Below are 13,780 nucleotides of genomic sequence, written 5' to 3' on the forward strand. Positions count from 1 at the left end.
AATATAGCATTGAAAGCTGGGAGTGGTCGTGCATACCTGTGATCCCCACACTCCAGAGGCTGAGACATGAGGATCATAGGGATTTTGAAATCTTTAAAAATAAGATACAGCATTTCAGTCCTCCCTAGCAGAACTGCTTTTGTAGGTCCTGGGTTGAGTGACTCTGCACTTTGTTTTTTGTTTTTGTTTTTGTTTTTGCTTTGTTTTGTTTTTCTGGGTAATAGGGATCAAACTCACAACCTATCACTTGCCAGGCCGCTGAGTCCAAGTCTGCACTTTGACAGCAGATAGAGGCAGTGGTAATACCAGTCTTACACAGAGGCCCCTTCTGAGGAAACCCTGGGGCTTCTGTCACACCCTGTCTTGAGTAAACAGCGCCTTCTCATCCCAGTAACTGAGCTGGGGGAGCCTCAAAAAGGCCAGAGATGGCCAGCAAAGCCCTAAAGAGCCTCCAGACAGTAAGGAACCCTGAACCCTGGAAGTCCCCTTATGCATGGTTGCAGTTATCAAGGGTCCTCAGCCCTCCAGCAGCCCTCCTCTGACTCACCCAAAACAGCGTGATTATCCAAACTGAGACATTTTCTAGGGGAACACAATTTCCCATGCAGGTATAAAAAATAACGGTTGGAAAGATTACTGGTGAAGCTTTTCTGGAAGAATTTGCCTGTGTTTCAAAATGGAGAAGTAGCTCAGTGGCACAGCCCCTGCCTGGCAAGCATGAGGTCCTGACTTTGAGTCCCAGTACCCCCCTCCAAAATTACAAAAGTAAATATCTATTTACTTCTCTAGCCAGAACTTTGCTGCTTTTTTCTCTCTTTTTCCACATTTGCAGTTCTAGCATGTGGGCAGTTGAGGCAAGAGGAGTATGAATTTTGTTGTTGTTGTTAGACAGGGTCTCACTTTGTAGTTGTGGCCCTGAACTCATTGTGTAGCCCAGACTGGCCTTGAACTCACAGTGCTCCTCCTGCCTCAGCTTCCTGAGTGCCATCACACCTGGCAGGAGCATGAATTTGAGGCCAGTCCAAGCTACATAGTGAGACCTTCTTTTGAGAACAAAAACAAAACCAAAAAAAGAAGATGCCTGTAGTACAGATTGAATGGCCCAAGAAACTCAAATGATTAAAAGGAATTTGTTTCTATAGCTCAGCTAATTCTTGGCTGTATTGGGAACCAACAAATTATTTTGTTCCCTGTGTCTCTTCTAAATTATTTTCTTTGTCCATAAAACCGGTGTGGGATGTAGGTATTTTGTATACCACATGTCTTTTATTTGTAAGAAAAACTATTGATATGAATGTTAAATTTCTCCCAAGTTTTTGGCCCAGGGATTTAGCTCAACGGCATAAGTGACTGCCTGGCAAGGGCAAGGTTGTGAGTTCAATCTCTGGAACCAAAAAAAAAAAATTTCTCCAAGTTTTTATCCTAGTACCATTACACTCCTTACATAAGAGACAAAAAGATCTTTTTTCAAAAAGACATAGAAGTAGAAAGGGAATATTAGTGAAAGGGTAATGTGCAATGCACATACCTGTGATCCAGCACTTGGGAGGCTGAGGTAGGAGGATTGCAAATTTGAGGCCAGCCTGTCTACGTAGTGAGACTTGGTCTCAAGATATATATCTGTGTATAGATATAGATTTGTATATGTAATATAAAATAAAATATAAGGAAATTATAAAATGTAATTTGTAAAAATGATTTAGGAATATTTTATAAATTTGTGTAGAAATTAATTTATGTGGGATATCATAATTGTTCAATTTTTTTCAAGGAAATAAATTCTTTCTACACATACATGTGTAATATGTTTGTTTATTTGTTTGGTGGTATACTCAGGGGTCTTTACATAAACTGCTTCTCTAGACTTTTTTATTTTTTAAAATTTTGAGATAGGATCTCCCTAAATTGCTTAGGCTGATCTTGAACTTGCAGCCCTCCTGCTTCAGCCTTGTAGAATACTTGGATTATAATCATGCTATCACATCTGGTTTATTTATTTATTTTATTTTTATTATTTTTTTTTACCTTTAAGATTGCTTTTTTTTGTTTGTTTGTTTTTTTGGAGATAGGCTCTTGCAGTTCAAGCTGGCCTTGTCTTGAACTCACTGTGCAGCCTGGGCTGGCCTCAAAGTCATGGCAATCCTTCTACCTCAGCCTCCCAAGTGCTAGGTTTACAGGTGTGCACTACCACACCTGGCTTGTCATTCCTTTTTGTAGTACTATGCATACACACATATATTTATAATCTAATCTAAAATGAGTTCATCTCAGAGCTACAGAAATTAATTCTAGCTTCAGTCTCAGAAGATCAGTGAAGCATCCTTTTATAGATACTGTTGAGACTAGGTGTGATGGTGCTCACCTATAATCCCAGCACTCAGAAGGCTGAGATAGGAGAATCACTGCAAGTTTGAAGCCAGCCTTGGCCACAAAGTGAATTCAAGGCCAGCCTAAACTGCATAGCAAGACCCTGTCTAAAAAAATAAAAATAAATAAAAACCAACATTGTTGAGTTTAGACACATGGTATATTCGAAGGGATTTGGAGAATTTAATGTAAGAAACTTTTCACAGATGTAGAGTTTTTGTTTTGTTCAAGGCTGGCTTTGAACTCATTTTGTAGCCTAGGCTGGCCTCAAATTCACAGCAATCCTCGTGCCTTAGCCTCCAAAGTGCTGGGATTACAGTCATGTGCCACCATGCCCAGCATTGTTGATTGGTTTTTTCATACAGAATCTTAATATGTAGTTCAGATTGACATTGAATTCACTGTGTGGTCCAGCCTGGCCTTAACCTCACAGCAGTCCTCCTGCCTCAGCCTCCCACGTTCTGGAATAATAAGGGTGTGCTACCACACTTAGCTTGTAATTGCTTATTTTTAATATGAATTGAGTTGACCTAGTCAACATCTGTGTTCTGCTCATAAACTGGAATTTGAAGTATTAAATCTGATGTCATGTACCTTGACTGATATTTCACAAATTGTGTTTTCATTTTTTTCTTCCCCTCTCCAGATTACAATTCCTAGACCTTCTGTGGCATCAACACAGTCAACCTCAGGAAGCTTTCACTATGGTCAGCATCTGGAAAAGAAAGATCTTCAGCCCTTGGAGCCCACTGTGGAACTTTTCTCTCCGAGAGAAAACTTCTCTGGCTTGGCTGTGACAGAAGGGGAAGGGCTTCAGGTAGATCATGTTGGCCAAGACACATTGCCCCATGTTCAAGAGAGTGACAGATCTCAGGACCTGGGACCAAAAGACCTTCCTGATGATACTGGACTAGTTGGGAGGGAATTTGAAAATTTCCCTGTAGAAACTGAGGAGAAAATCATTCCAGGGGCAGATAATGAGGATGAGAAGTTAAGTAGAGAACAGTATTGTGTTGAGCTCTCACTTCAAGGAGATCTGGGGACTGAGGAAAAGGATCATTCTGCTACTACTGAGCCCCTCGATGGGACCAAAACACAGACTTTCAGTGTGGTGCCAAATCAAGACAGAAATCATGAGATCGTGAGGTTTCTGGCAGCTGGAACTTCGGAACTTTCTCCAACAGTCATTGACCCACCTGTTGAAGGACAGCACGGCCAGGTAGCAGCAGTACAGAAAAGCAGGCTGCCTAAGGGCGATGACATCCAGATGGAGGCCCTGCCAGAGCATCATGAGGGTCTCTCTGCTTTACTGTGCCAAGAGGATAAGAGAGAGAAAAGTGCCCCGAGAAACGGAGAACTGATTGATTGCATTGCAGAGAGCGAGTGTGCTCCCCCTGCCCGGAAGGACGTGGTCAGGTCGTCTCTTGTAACCAGACACAGTCGAATCCCTGTTCTAGCACAAGAGATAGAGTCAGCTTTCGAGGCCTCTTCACCTGTTTCTGCAAAAGAGAAGCTGCTGCAGAAGAAAGCCCACCAGCCAGACCTGGTGAGACTGCTGGTGGGAAAAAGGCAGCTCAGGTCTTTGCTTGGCGACCTCTCCAGTGCCTCTAATAAGCTGCTGGAGGACAAGCTGGCTTCTGTCCCTGTGCCCTTCTCTGAGGAGGATGTCTTGGTGCCCTTTTCTAAACTGGCCGTAGATGCTCCCCTGAGCAGGTCAGCGGAAGATAACTTTCTGTCACCCATCAGCTCGCAGTCCAGGAAGAGCAAGATTCCAAGGCCCGTTTCGTGGGTGAGCACAGATCAAGTCAGCAGCTCGCTGTCATCACAGTTCTTGCCTCGGCCACCGCCCGGGAAGCCGCCTGCGAGGCCTGGAGTGGAAGCCAGGTACACTGGCCCTGCGCGCTGTCGCGTTCCTCTCCTCTCCTGTAGTGACGCCAGGGGAAGCATTTCTTTTTGCCTGCTGTTGCGCGTCTGCTCTTTTCTACCTTTCATGGTCTTCCTAGTATACTAGGACAGTATACTGGTATAGATTGATCTATTTAACTCTTTCTTCCCAATTTTTAAAATTATAGTATAGCATATAATAAATATAAAATTTACCATCTTTTTGTTTAGTGTTTTTGGTTTGTTTTTTATTTTTTGGCTTTTTTTGGTTATTTTGAGATAGGATCTTGCTATATAGTACAGGCTGGCTGGCCTTCAACTCACTATGAAGCCCCAGTTGGCTTTAAACTCATGGCAGTCCTTCTGCTTCAGCTTCCCAAGTGCTGAGATTACAAGCTCATGCCAGCATGCCTGGCTAAAACTTGTCATTTTTACCAATGGTATTAAATTCGGTCATTTTGTCATACACTTGTTACTACTGTCCATTTCTAGACAGCTCTTCGTTGTAAAACTGAAACTATACCTATGAAACAGAAAGCCCCAGCCCAGCAGTCATTGGTCTGCTTTCTTTCACTCTGATTTTGATCATTGTCAAGCCCTCACGTGAGAAGAGTATACAGTGTGTGTTGTGACTGCCTTCCTTTCCTCAGCAGAAAGCCTCAGCAGTCACCATGCGTAAGCCAGAATTTTCCTCCCCCTCAAGGCTGACAGCACGCCACTGTCATTTTGCTGCTTGTTTGCTGTGCGCCTTCTTAGAGCTTTTTGCCCCTGTTCCCTCATCCCTGTATTCAGTATGTGTGTGTGTGTGTGTGTGTGTGTGTGTGTGTGTGTTTGATTTTTTGAGACAAAGTCTTACTGTGTAGTGCAGGGTGGCCTTGACCTCTTTTATGTAGTGTAGCCTGGCTTTGGACTCTTAGTGACCTCCTGCCTCAGCCGGCTGAGTGCTGGGATTATGGGCATGCATCACCACACCTGACTGTGTTCATTATTCAGTTGAATTTTTCAGGCTGGGGATATATCTCAGCTGCATAAGCACCTTCCTCATAAGCACAAGGTCTTGAGTTTGATTCTTGGTACCAAACAAACAAATCAGCAAAATAAACTGTCCCTGTGGCTTTAGTTGAATTTTTCTTTGACATGAGATGCTTCTTTTTTTTTTTTTTTTTTTTTTTGTATCAAGAATCAAACTCAGGGCTTTGCACTCACCAGGCAAGTGCTCCACCAAGCTATATCCTCAGTTCTAAAATACTTTCTTTCTTTCTTTTCCTATTGCTTTTTCGTTTTGGATACCTTTGGATTTATACCAGTTTAAATACATATAAAAATTTTGCTCTTAACAAGAAATTATCCTCTTTTACCTCTCCATCCTCACTTCTTTCAGTTGCTAATCAAATCACATCTTTATGTAGTGTACCCAGCAACAGACGCTTAGCAGCTCTCAGAGGCTGAGGTAGGATTGCTGTGAATTGGAAGCCAACCTGGGCTATGTGGTGAACTCAAGGCCAACCTAGACTATATAACAAGACCCTATCTCAAAAAAAAGAAAACCAGTTTATAATTATAAATACATTAATCTCTTAAATTATGTAGAAAACAAAAAGCACTCACCAGGCAGGCTCACCAGTTACAGACCAAAATTAGAAATCTGCTACTTTTAGACTAATTGATTCTTTATAGAAAAAGGTATCTCATAAATTATGCAGAAAATAAAGTTACAAACCATTGTTGAAATACTCACTTTTTAGTTGGCTGTGTATGTGCCTTTGTTGAAATCTTTATTTTTTCAGATGGGTTTGAGTTACTGTCCTTTCATTTCAATCTTTAGAACTTCTAGCAGGACAGATCTGGTGGTAATTAACTACCTTAGCTTTATTATTAAGTTTTAGATTTTGTGCGGTGTTAAGACTTAAGCTTAAGGCTTTATGCATAGCATATACTCTTATCACTGAGCTAAGCTGCTAACCTTTGTATCAGCTCTTGTCTAAGAGTACCTTTATTTATCCCTCACTTTTTTTTTTTTTTTTTGAGACAGTCTTGCTGTGTAATTCAGGCTGGCCTCAAACTTGTGGGGGTCCTCCTGCCTCAGCCTTCCAAATATGGAGTTTATAGGCATGTGCCACCAGGCCCAGCTATCCCTCACTTTTGAAGGATACTTCTTTGGGGGTTTTGTTTCTGTTGTTTTTTGATACCGGGTGGTTTAGTCTGGCCTTTAACTGCAGGAATCCCCCAGCCTCAACCTGCCAAGTGCTGGAATTTCAGCCATGCACCCCCACACCTAGTAGTCCCTTGAACTATTTCTTTGTGACGGACATACCTCTGATATTTGGGTTATTGCACTTGATCTGCTCAGTGGTACTATGAATTAGCCAGTGTCCTTGCTTCTAAAAAGCTCACAGGTTCATGGTCAAGATCATTGAGCTGGTGCATAGCAGAGTATCTGGATCCTGTGAGTGTATTTTCTGATGTTGACACACATTGTGTCACAGTGTGATTGTGCACAATGCACAGTGTGATTTGACACATTGTGACTTTTAGGCACATTTGGAATAAACTAAAACAAAAATAATTCTTTTCTGTTCTCTTAAGGTTGCGCAGATACAGAGTCCTAGGAAGCAGTAACTCTGACTCAGACCTTTTCTCCCGCCTGGCTCAGATTCTTCAAAATGGGTCTCAGAAGCCCCGGAGCACTACTCCATGCAAGAGCCCAGGACCTCCACACAACCCCAAAACACCACCCAAGAGTCCAGTTGTACCTCGAAGGAGCCCCAGCGCCTCTCCTCGGAGCTCACCCTTGCCTCGCACATCCAGTTCCTCCCCATCCAGGGCAGGGCGGCCCCACCACGAGCAGAGGAGTTCATCCCCCCATCTGGGGAGAAGCAAGTCCCCTCCCAGCCACTCAGGGTCCTCCTCCTCCAGGAGGTCCTGCCAACAGGAGCACTGCAAACCCAGCAGGGGCAGCCCCAAAGGCTCTGGCAGCCTCCACCACCACCCAGCCAGCTCGAAAGCGCCCCTGGGGAAGAGCAAGCCAGCCAGTAAGCTCAGCAGATAGGAGCCGGGCACCAGCTCTTCCTCCTGACCCGACGCATGTGTGTCCCTGTACTGTCTGTTTAAAAAAAATCAATGTTGCTCTTCCCTTGCAAAAGAAAGAAATATGATCAGTTATTTATAAGCAGCTATAATGTATGATAAAGAATTACCTAAGGCAGGTAGCAAGCAAATAGGAATCAGCACCTTGTCATAGGGTGTTGCCGAGGATTTGGCAATCCTGCCATATTCAGGAGAGAGAAATTCATAAGTAAGCTGTCATTTTTTAGCTGCCTTTGAAACAAAAGAGGGTAGGTGACAGAATGAGATTTTTAAGGGGTTCATCTGATTTTTTTAAGCCTCTACTTAAAATTATATACCAAGTGTTTGATATTTTCATTTTCCTAATCTTGGTGTCATTGCTCAGATATCAGAGTATAAAAAGCTGGGCATGATGGTGCACATGTGTAATCTCACACTCCGGAGGCTGAGGCAGCAAGTTGGAGGCCAGCCTGGACTACTAAGACCAGCCTGAACTGCATAGCAAGACCCTGTCTCAAAAAAAATTAAATAAGTAAAGATAAAACAGAGTATGTAAGTCTCCTGTGAGGGAACCAGTACTCATGTAATTGATTCAGGGAGTTGTTTACTGTATTGAAAATCCACACTTTTATTGCCTCACTCCAAATACCCTCCTTGGATTTTATGTGGCTTTTGTTTTGGTTTGGTTTTTTGGTTTTGGTTTTTGGTCTTTTTAGTTAAGAATTAGTGTTTCTTTCTATCCCAGTCTCTCTTATTTTTGCAGTACATCCTGATAGATATTTAGCAGCACAGGCTAAGAATGCAGTTACCCTTCTTTTAGTCCCTTGGTATTTTTCTTTGGAGCAACAGTTCTTAACCCAGTACATTTTTATTGTGAAAAATAACTGAAAAACTTAGGTAAAGGACAGAAGAGTCTGACTAGAGCTATGTTGCAGGCATTATTGTCTGGAGGGGACAGTGAGGGCCACAGCTTTCGAGAACAGAAGGACATGCTTGCACCGTGTTCCACCTGGGCAAGGGGCAGCCGTGTGCGTGTCTCCAGGGTCCCAGCTCTTTCTGTTAACAACTCCAAGATGACACTAGGGAAGCACACTGCTTGGGAATATGACTCTGCTTTTAGAGAATTAGAAAAACAGGAAGACATTAAGTATGGTACAGAGGCCAATACACTTTGTGTTTTAGACAAGTAAGGAATGAGTATCTGGGGAAATAAATTTTAATTTTTTAATAAAACATTAACTGTGCTTTAGTTCAGTAGTCGGGCTTCTTGGCCTGATTTCTATGTAATCCCATGGAAGCTGTAAGGGAATCATATTTGTTCTAACCTCACTCTTGCGCTAACAAGAATCAGGCAGAATGAAAGCATACAGGGTTTGTAAATGGGCTCTCATGTACTCCATCAGTGTTCACGTTGTGATGAAGAACTTGTTAAGGTTAGGTAAATGGGTCCGCCTGCTGTTGAAATTTGCCTTCTAGCAAACATCTGTGCTTTCTCTTTGACCTTGTGTTTGCTGCCAAATGTAATACAGTTGAATTGGAAAAGAGAGATATTTCCTCACTAAGTGAACGTATTTTAATGCTGCATCAAGCTGCCCTGAAGCTGCACTGAACTTACCTTGTTCTCTTTGTGTGTTGAGCTTTTTAACGAACTCAGAACACTATATTGAGGCATATAAGGCCTCCCATAAGAAATACAGCCTAGTTGGAACCTGTTTTCTCTCTAGTCTGAAGCACTACAGAGGAATGTACTAGATAAGACATTTTTGCTGTTTATCTAAAGCAACTGTAATTTTGGAAGACCAGTCCTTCTGTATTATGTTGTATAATAGTTGCCATAACACTACTTGCATGTCTTCATGGTAAATTATATAAATATTTATAAATATATAGAGATATGCTTATATAAACGCACTCTTTCTCATTCCCCACTGGTAACCAAGATCCCATGCCGGGAAGTTCCTTTTCTATTGTTTGCCTCATGTATACTTGGGCTTTGCCCATCTTTATTTTCTGAAAATACGTTCTTGGTCTGTGAGACCTGAGACTCTTCTTGCTCCTCCCTTTGACAAGCCAATATAGAATATTTAATTTTCACTATAAAGAAATTTTAATGGGGGAAATTATTGGGACATGCTTGTAATATTAAAAGATTTGTCCATGTTAATCACATAGTTCTGTTCTTAGAATAGATAGATGGAGATTATAACCATGGATCTGATGGATAATTGTTTGAAAAACATTTCCTAAAAGTTGCCACCCTGCGTTGCTCTTTTCTACTTTGTTTGGGGAAGGGGGTGGAGTTGGGGGTTAACCAAGCCTGTTTGGTTATTTGTTTCCTCTCCCCTCTTCCCTGGCACTCTTACACACACACACACACACTCTCTCTCTCTCTCTCTCTCTCTCTCTCTCTCTCTCTCTCTCTCTCCTTCACTGTTGTTGCATTAACTAAATTGTGATAAAAGTAGCCAGCTTAAACACTAACCCCTCTAGTCAGAAATGTCTAATAGTAACCACTGGAAAACTGAAGTCACGTGTTATTTGCTTCCTGACTGGTGTTTCTCTGCTGGTAATCACAGTTGATGGTGATGGCAACTGACATTTTCTTTTCTGGTTCCTTCTATTTTTCTCTCAACCTTTCCACTGTGTTGTTTCCATTTTAAGGTAACATTAACAAACTCATCAAGATCCAGAGATAAAAGCTTCATTGTGTAAAATAATTTATTTTGCATGTAGAGGAAGAGTTAACCAAAGATATTTTTGCTCTGACACTTTCAAAACTAATTATAGCTTATGTGTCAGTAGGTCCATTCATAAGTACCACCCTTATCTAGAGAAATTTACTTTATGGTTTTAGATGTCTCAGGTTAAAAACAGAAGTTGGTAGCTTTCAGCTAGCACTTTTGACAAGGACTTTATTTTTATTTTATTTCAAAGTACTATACCAAGAACAAAATTTTGTTTTTGTTTTTAGCTCTTTATTATTTATTTTTGGGTTTTTAGTGATGGTATAGTATAATTTTAAGCCTGTTTGTTTATTTTATTTCAGCTGAGAAACATGGCCACTAAATCAAATCAAATCAAACTATACTAAAAGCAGTATGGGACAGAAGGTAAAATTAGTTTTTGAAAACTCCTGGTATCTCCTATAACAACAGCAGGATGAGTTACCAAGTCCACTTACCCTTGCCTTCTCTTTATAGTCTCAGAGACTACTTGGGAAGGACAGAAAATAGGAGTAGCAGCAGCTCAAACCATGTGGTGGCACACCCTGTGATCCCAGCACGGGAGGCTGAGCTAGGAGGATTGCTGTGAGTTCAAGACCAACCTGGGCTACGTAGTGAGTCCAAGGCCAGCCTGAACTGCATAGAAAGACCCTGTCTCAAAAACAACAAAAAGAAGCAGCAGCTCCATTCCTTTCTCCTGGACTAGACTGACAGTCCTCCAGGGTCTTTGAATTAAATTCCAAACTCCACCTAGTAACCTTATATGATTTAAAGGCATTTGACTCTAGTGAGTGATTCACAGAGAAGAAAAATGGATCATATCAAATTTAACATAAAGATACAGATTGCAAATCATCTCTGATTCGCGCCCCCACCCCAGGCAGGGGGCACTCTCATTGTCAGCGCTGGTATGCAAGCTGAGCTCTGATAGTGGCACAGATATTTGCTGGTTTTTAAGTTGCATATTTCAAAATGAAGGCTTTTTGTAAAGTTGTCTAGTGAGGCAGGTCTGGAGCAGCAGAATGGTAATTGAGACCCATTGTGGTCCTGATCAACTTCCTGTGGTTGCTTCATCAGGGTGCAGAGCTGCCGCTTGCCATGTGCAGTGTCCACAGGGCAGCTTAGCATGGTCCTGTGGCTGTGGAACCTGATTTTCTTGGGCCTGCAGCAGAGATGCCTGGTAGGCCATAGATTCTGTGCTGATGTTTTGATAGTTGCACCCTCTCTGCAAAGAAAGAGTGTACATTGGTGTGAGTGTTCTAACTTCAGACACTGTTAGAACTGTAATTAGTTTTTCTGTACCCGGTAGCTTTGTATTAAAAATGGATACTTTTTTCCATAAGCAGACAATTTTGTGTTCCTAATCTAACATTAGGAAATGGTGAGAGGAGAAACAAGATCCAGAATTCAGAATTTTGTAGCTTAGAGAGAAAAAATGCATCTTGCCCTGGCTGTTAGAAAATACATTTATCTGTAGATAATGTAGAGTTGGCCTTGGAGATCAAAGTGCTTCATAATTTTAAAAACTTCATTGCTTTTTCTCTATTAAAACATGGGCTTAGAGAATTTCTTCTGTCATGTTCATGTACTGTGGAATTGAGTTGTTTGCATTCAGTCTCTCAAGCTCTCCTTTTCCTGGTTCCGTGCCTTTTATCTCCAGTGTGTCTGCGCTTTGCTTATGAGGAGAAAAGGTTTAGTAACTGTGTCACTGAAGAGACAAGAAAGGTTGACACCAACTGCACTGTTGAACTTCTTGAGTCAGTTCTATAGACAATATGATTACTTTGTATGTATGATTTAATAAAAAAAGTAGTATAGGGTTCAGGCATGTAACTACTGCAGCAGCTCTCTGTTAGTATACGCCAAGCTCAGCCACTGTGGGCTCCTATTGAGACCTAACTTAGAGCTTGGGGTGAGAGGCAGTTCCAGCCCTCAGCTATATGGGAGGTAGTGCCTGGAAAGCCCCAGGACATTGTTGGAATGGCTCACGTCCTGTCCTCTCCAAGTAAGACTCTACTGTGTAGCGCGAAGATGTGTACTAGAGTAGAAACTACAGTATTAGATCTTCTCCATAATTTGGTTATTCCTCTGGAATTAGGGAATTTAACCCAGAAAGACTTGAGGGTTTTTGGAATCCGTTGCTCGACATTGCTAGTGAAAACCACAGGAGGCGTGTTCCCAGGGAACCCCAGGACGCGGGACAAGGGTCCTCGTTCACTTAGGGAGATCTGGATGGTATATGTGTTGATCCCAGAGAAGTCCCCAGGTGGACATGGCTCATCAAGACATTTTGTAACTCAGTTTTTCTACCTTTAAAATGTGTAAGCTTGTTATTTAGTTACTGCCTTTGAGTAAAGTTGATCAGCAACTTAAAGTATGTAACAAGATCATCAGGATCACCTTGAGATTCCATATAATGGCGGGATGCTGAATGGCAAAGTTGTAACTTTTACTCAGTAATGAACTGAGTGTTTTCTTACAGTCAGCTGAATCCTGGGTCTTACAGACAAAGGGACCTGTGCAGCCTGACAGGTCACCGCCACCTCTTTGGTTGGAAGTGATATTGGCCATGTCTTCCCGACACCCTGGGCCAAAGGCCCTGAGTCAAGAGTAAGGTGTGCACAGTAGATCTTTTAAGCCGTGAACTACAGAATTTGCTGATAATTTTATATGAATGAAAGGTAGGGGATTAACCTTTTAGTACTTCAATACCCCTTCACATTTTGTGGCCAAGTATTCACTCATCTATTTAAAGCCATCAAGTCAATCTGTTTTTACATGGACTACCCTTGCCACATGATGCTTTTTTCCTTGTGTGCAGTCCAAACCCCTACAAACTGTCTGCAGCACCTTGCCTTACCTGCTCTGTGGTGGTCTTCACTGGTCTGCAAGGGTAAACAAAGCCACCAGAGTGGGACTGTGATTTATTTTAAGAAGCCACCAGGGAGGGGTAAGTTTGGGGACTTTTCTCCAGAAACCTTGTTTTTAAACTGTGCATCACATAGGGAAATTAGTTCTGTAAGATAAAACACTGTCAGAAATTCAAAGAAAAAGATATAAAGGAAATATAACCCTGGGCTTCTGGGGTTTTGACATTGGACTGTTTTAAGAGCACAGCAGATGAGCCAGGCAGGGGCCTCTCACTCCTTATCACCCAGTTCCCAATCCCTGCCCTCTGCTCAAGTCTTTTACTTACAAGCTCCTAGCCTTTAAGAAAAGAGTGGAAGGTTCTAGTTTTCAATGCAATATAAATCTTGAAAGTTATAGACTCTTGGCAGCTGTGAGATCAGGTTCATCCACAAACCAGAATTCTCTCCTGCACAAGACCAGTGAGTTGGAATAGATACCGTTAATAACCCATTTTTCTGTCCTCTCTCCTCTTCGTGAGACCAGAAAGATGAGAAGCTGCTCCCTGAAATACCTCAAAGGTATTGCGTTGTGTCCCTCCCTGCCCTGCAGCTCCCTTCCAAGTTTTGCTCAGGCAACCAAGGACATGGAGTACGGCAGAAACACGGAGTGCTTTTGCATAGGCCATCTGTACATAAAAGTGTATTTATTTAATTTCCCATTTGTATCATATTAAAGCTTTGTACAGTGTTTTAAGTTCTGTTTTAAAATTATTTTGTATTTTATTTTTATATTCTAGTAATAAAATATTCATTCCGCATGCAACTCTAGTTCTATTTGTGCAATGGATTGTTCTTTGAAACTGGGAAATACTTTCTAAAGTTTTAAATGCA

The 13,780-nt window shown here is 41.8% G+C and overlaps 1 protein-coding gene across 6 annotated transcripts in view; it reads left to right on the forward strand.

Moving 5' to 3' along the window:
• Ttbk2 (tau tubulin kinase 2) overlaps positions 1-13,717 on the forward strand; it is a 160,109-nt gene extending 146,392 nt beyond the window's left edge. For all 6 annotated transcript variants that reach the window (XM_003475448.5, XM_063249552.1, XM_023567543.2 and 3 more), the window contains 2 exons: positions 3,014-4,251; positions 6,838-13,717. In XM_003475448.5, the coding sequence (XP_003475496.2) occupies positions 3,014-4,251; positions 6,838-7,300 (1,701 nt within the window). In that variant the 3' untranslated portion in view covers positions 7,301-13,717. The remainder of the gene's footprint in view (positions 1-3,013; positions 4,252-6,837) is intronic.
• Positions 13,718-13,780: the final 63 nt, after the last annotated feature.

The sequence above is a fragment of the Cavia porcellus genome, unplaced genomic scaffold (genome assembly GCF_034190915.1).
Source record: "Cavia porcellus strain 051 isolate PalLab524CR breed Dunkin Hartley unplaced genomic scaffold, mCavPor4.1 scaffold_6, whole genome shotgun sequence".
NCBI classification, from domain to species: domain Eukaryota; kingdom Metazoa; phylum Chordata; class Mammalia; order Rodentia; family Caviidae; genus Cavia; species Cavia porcellus.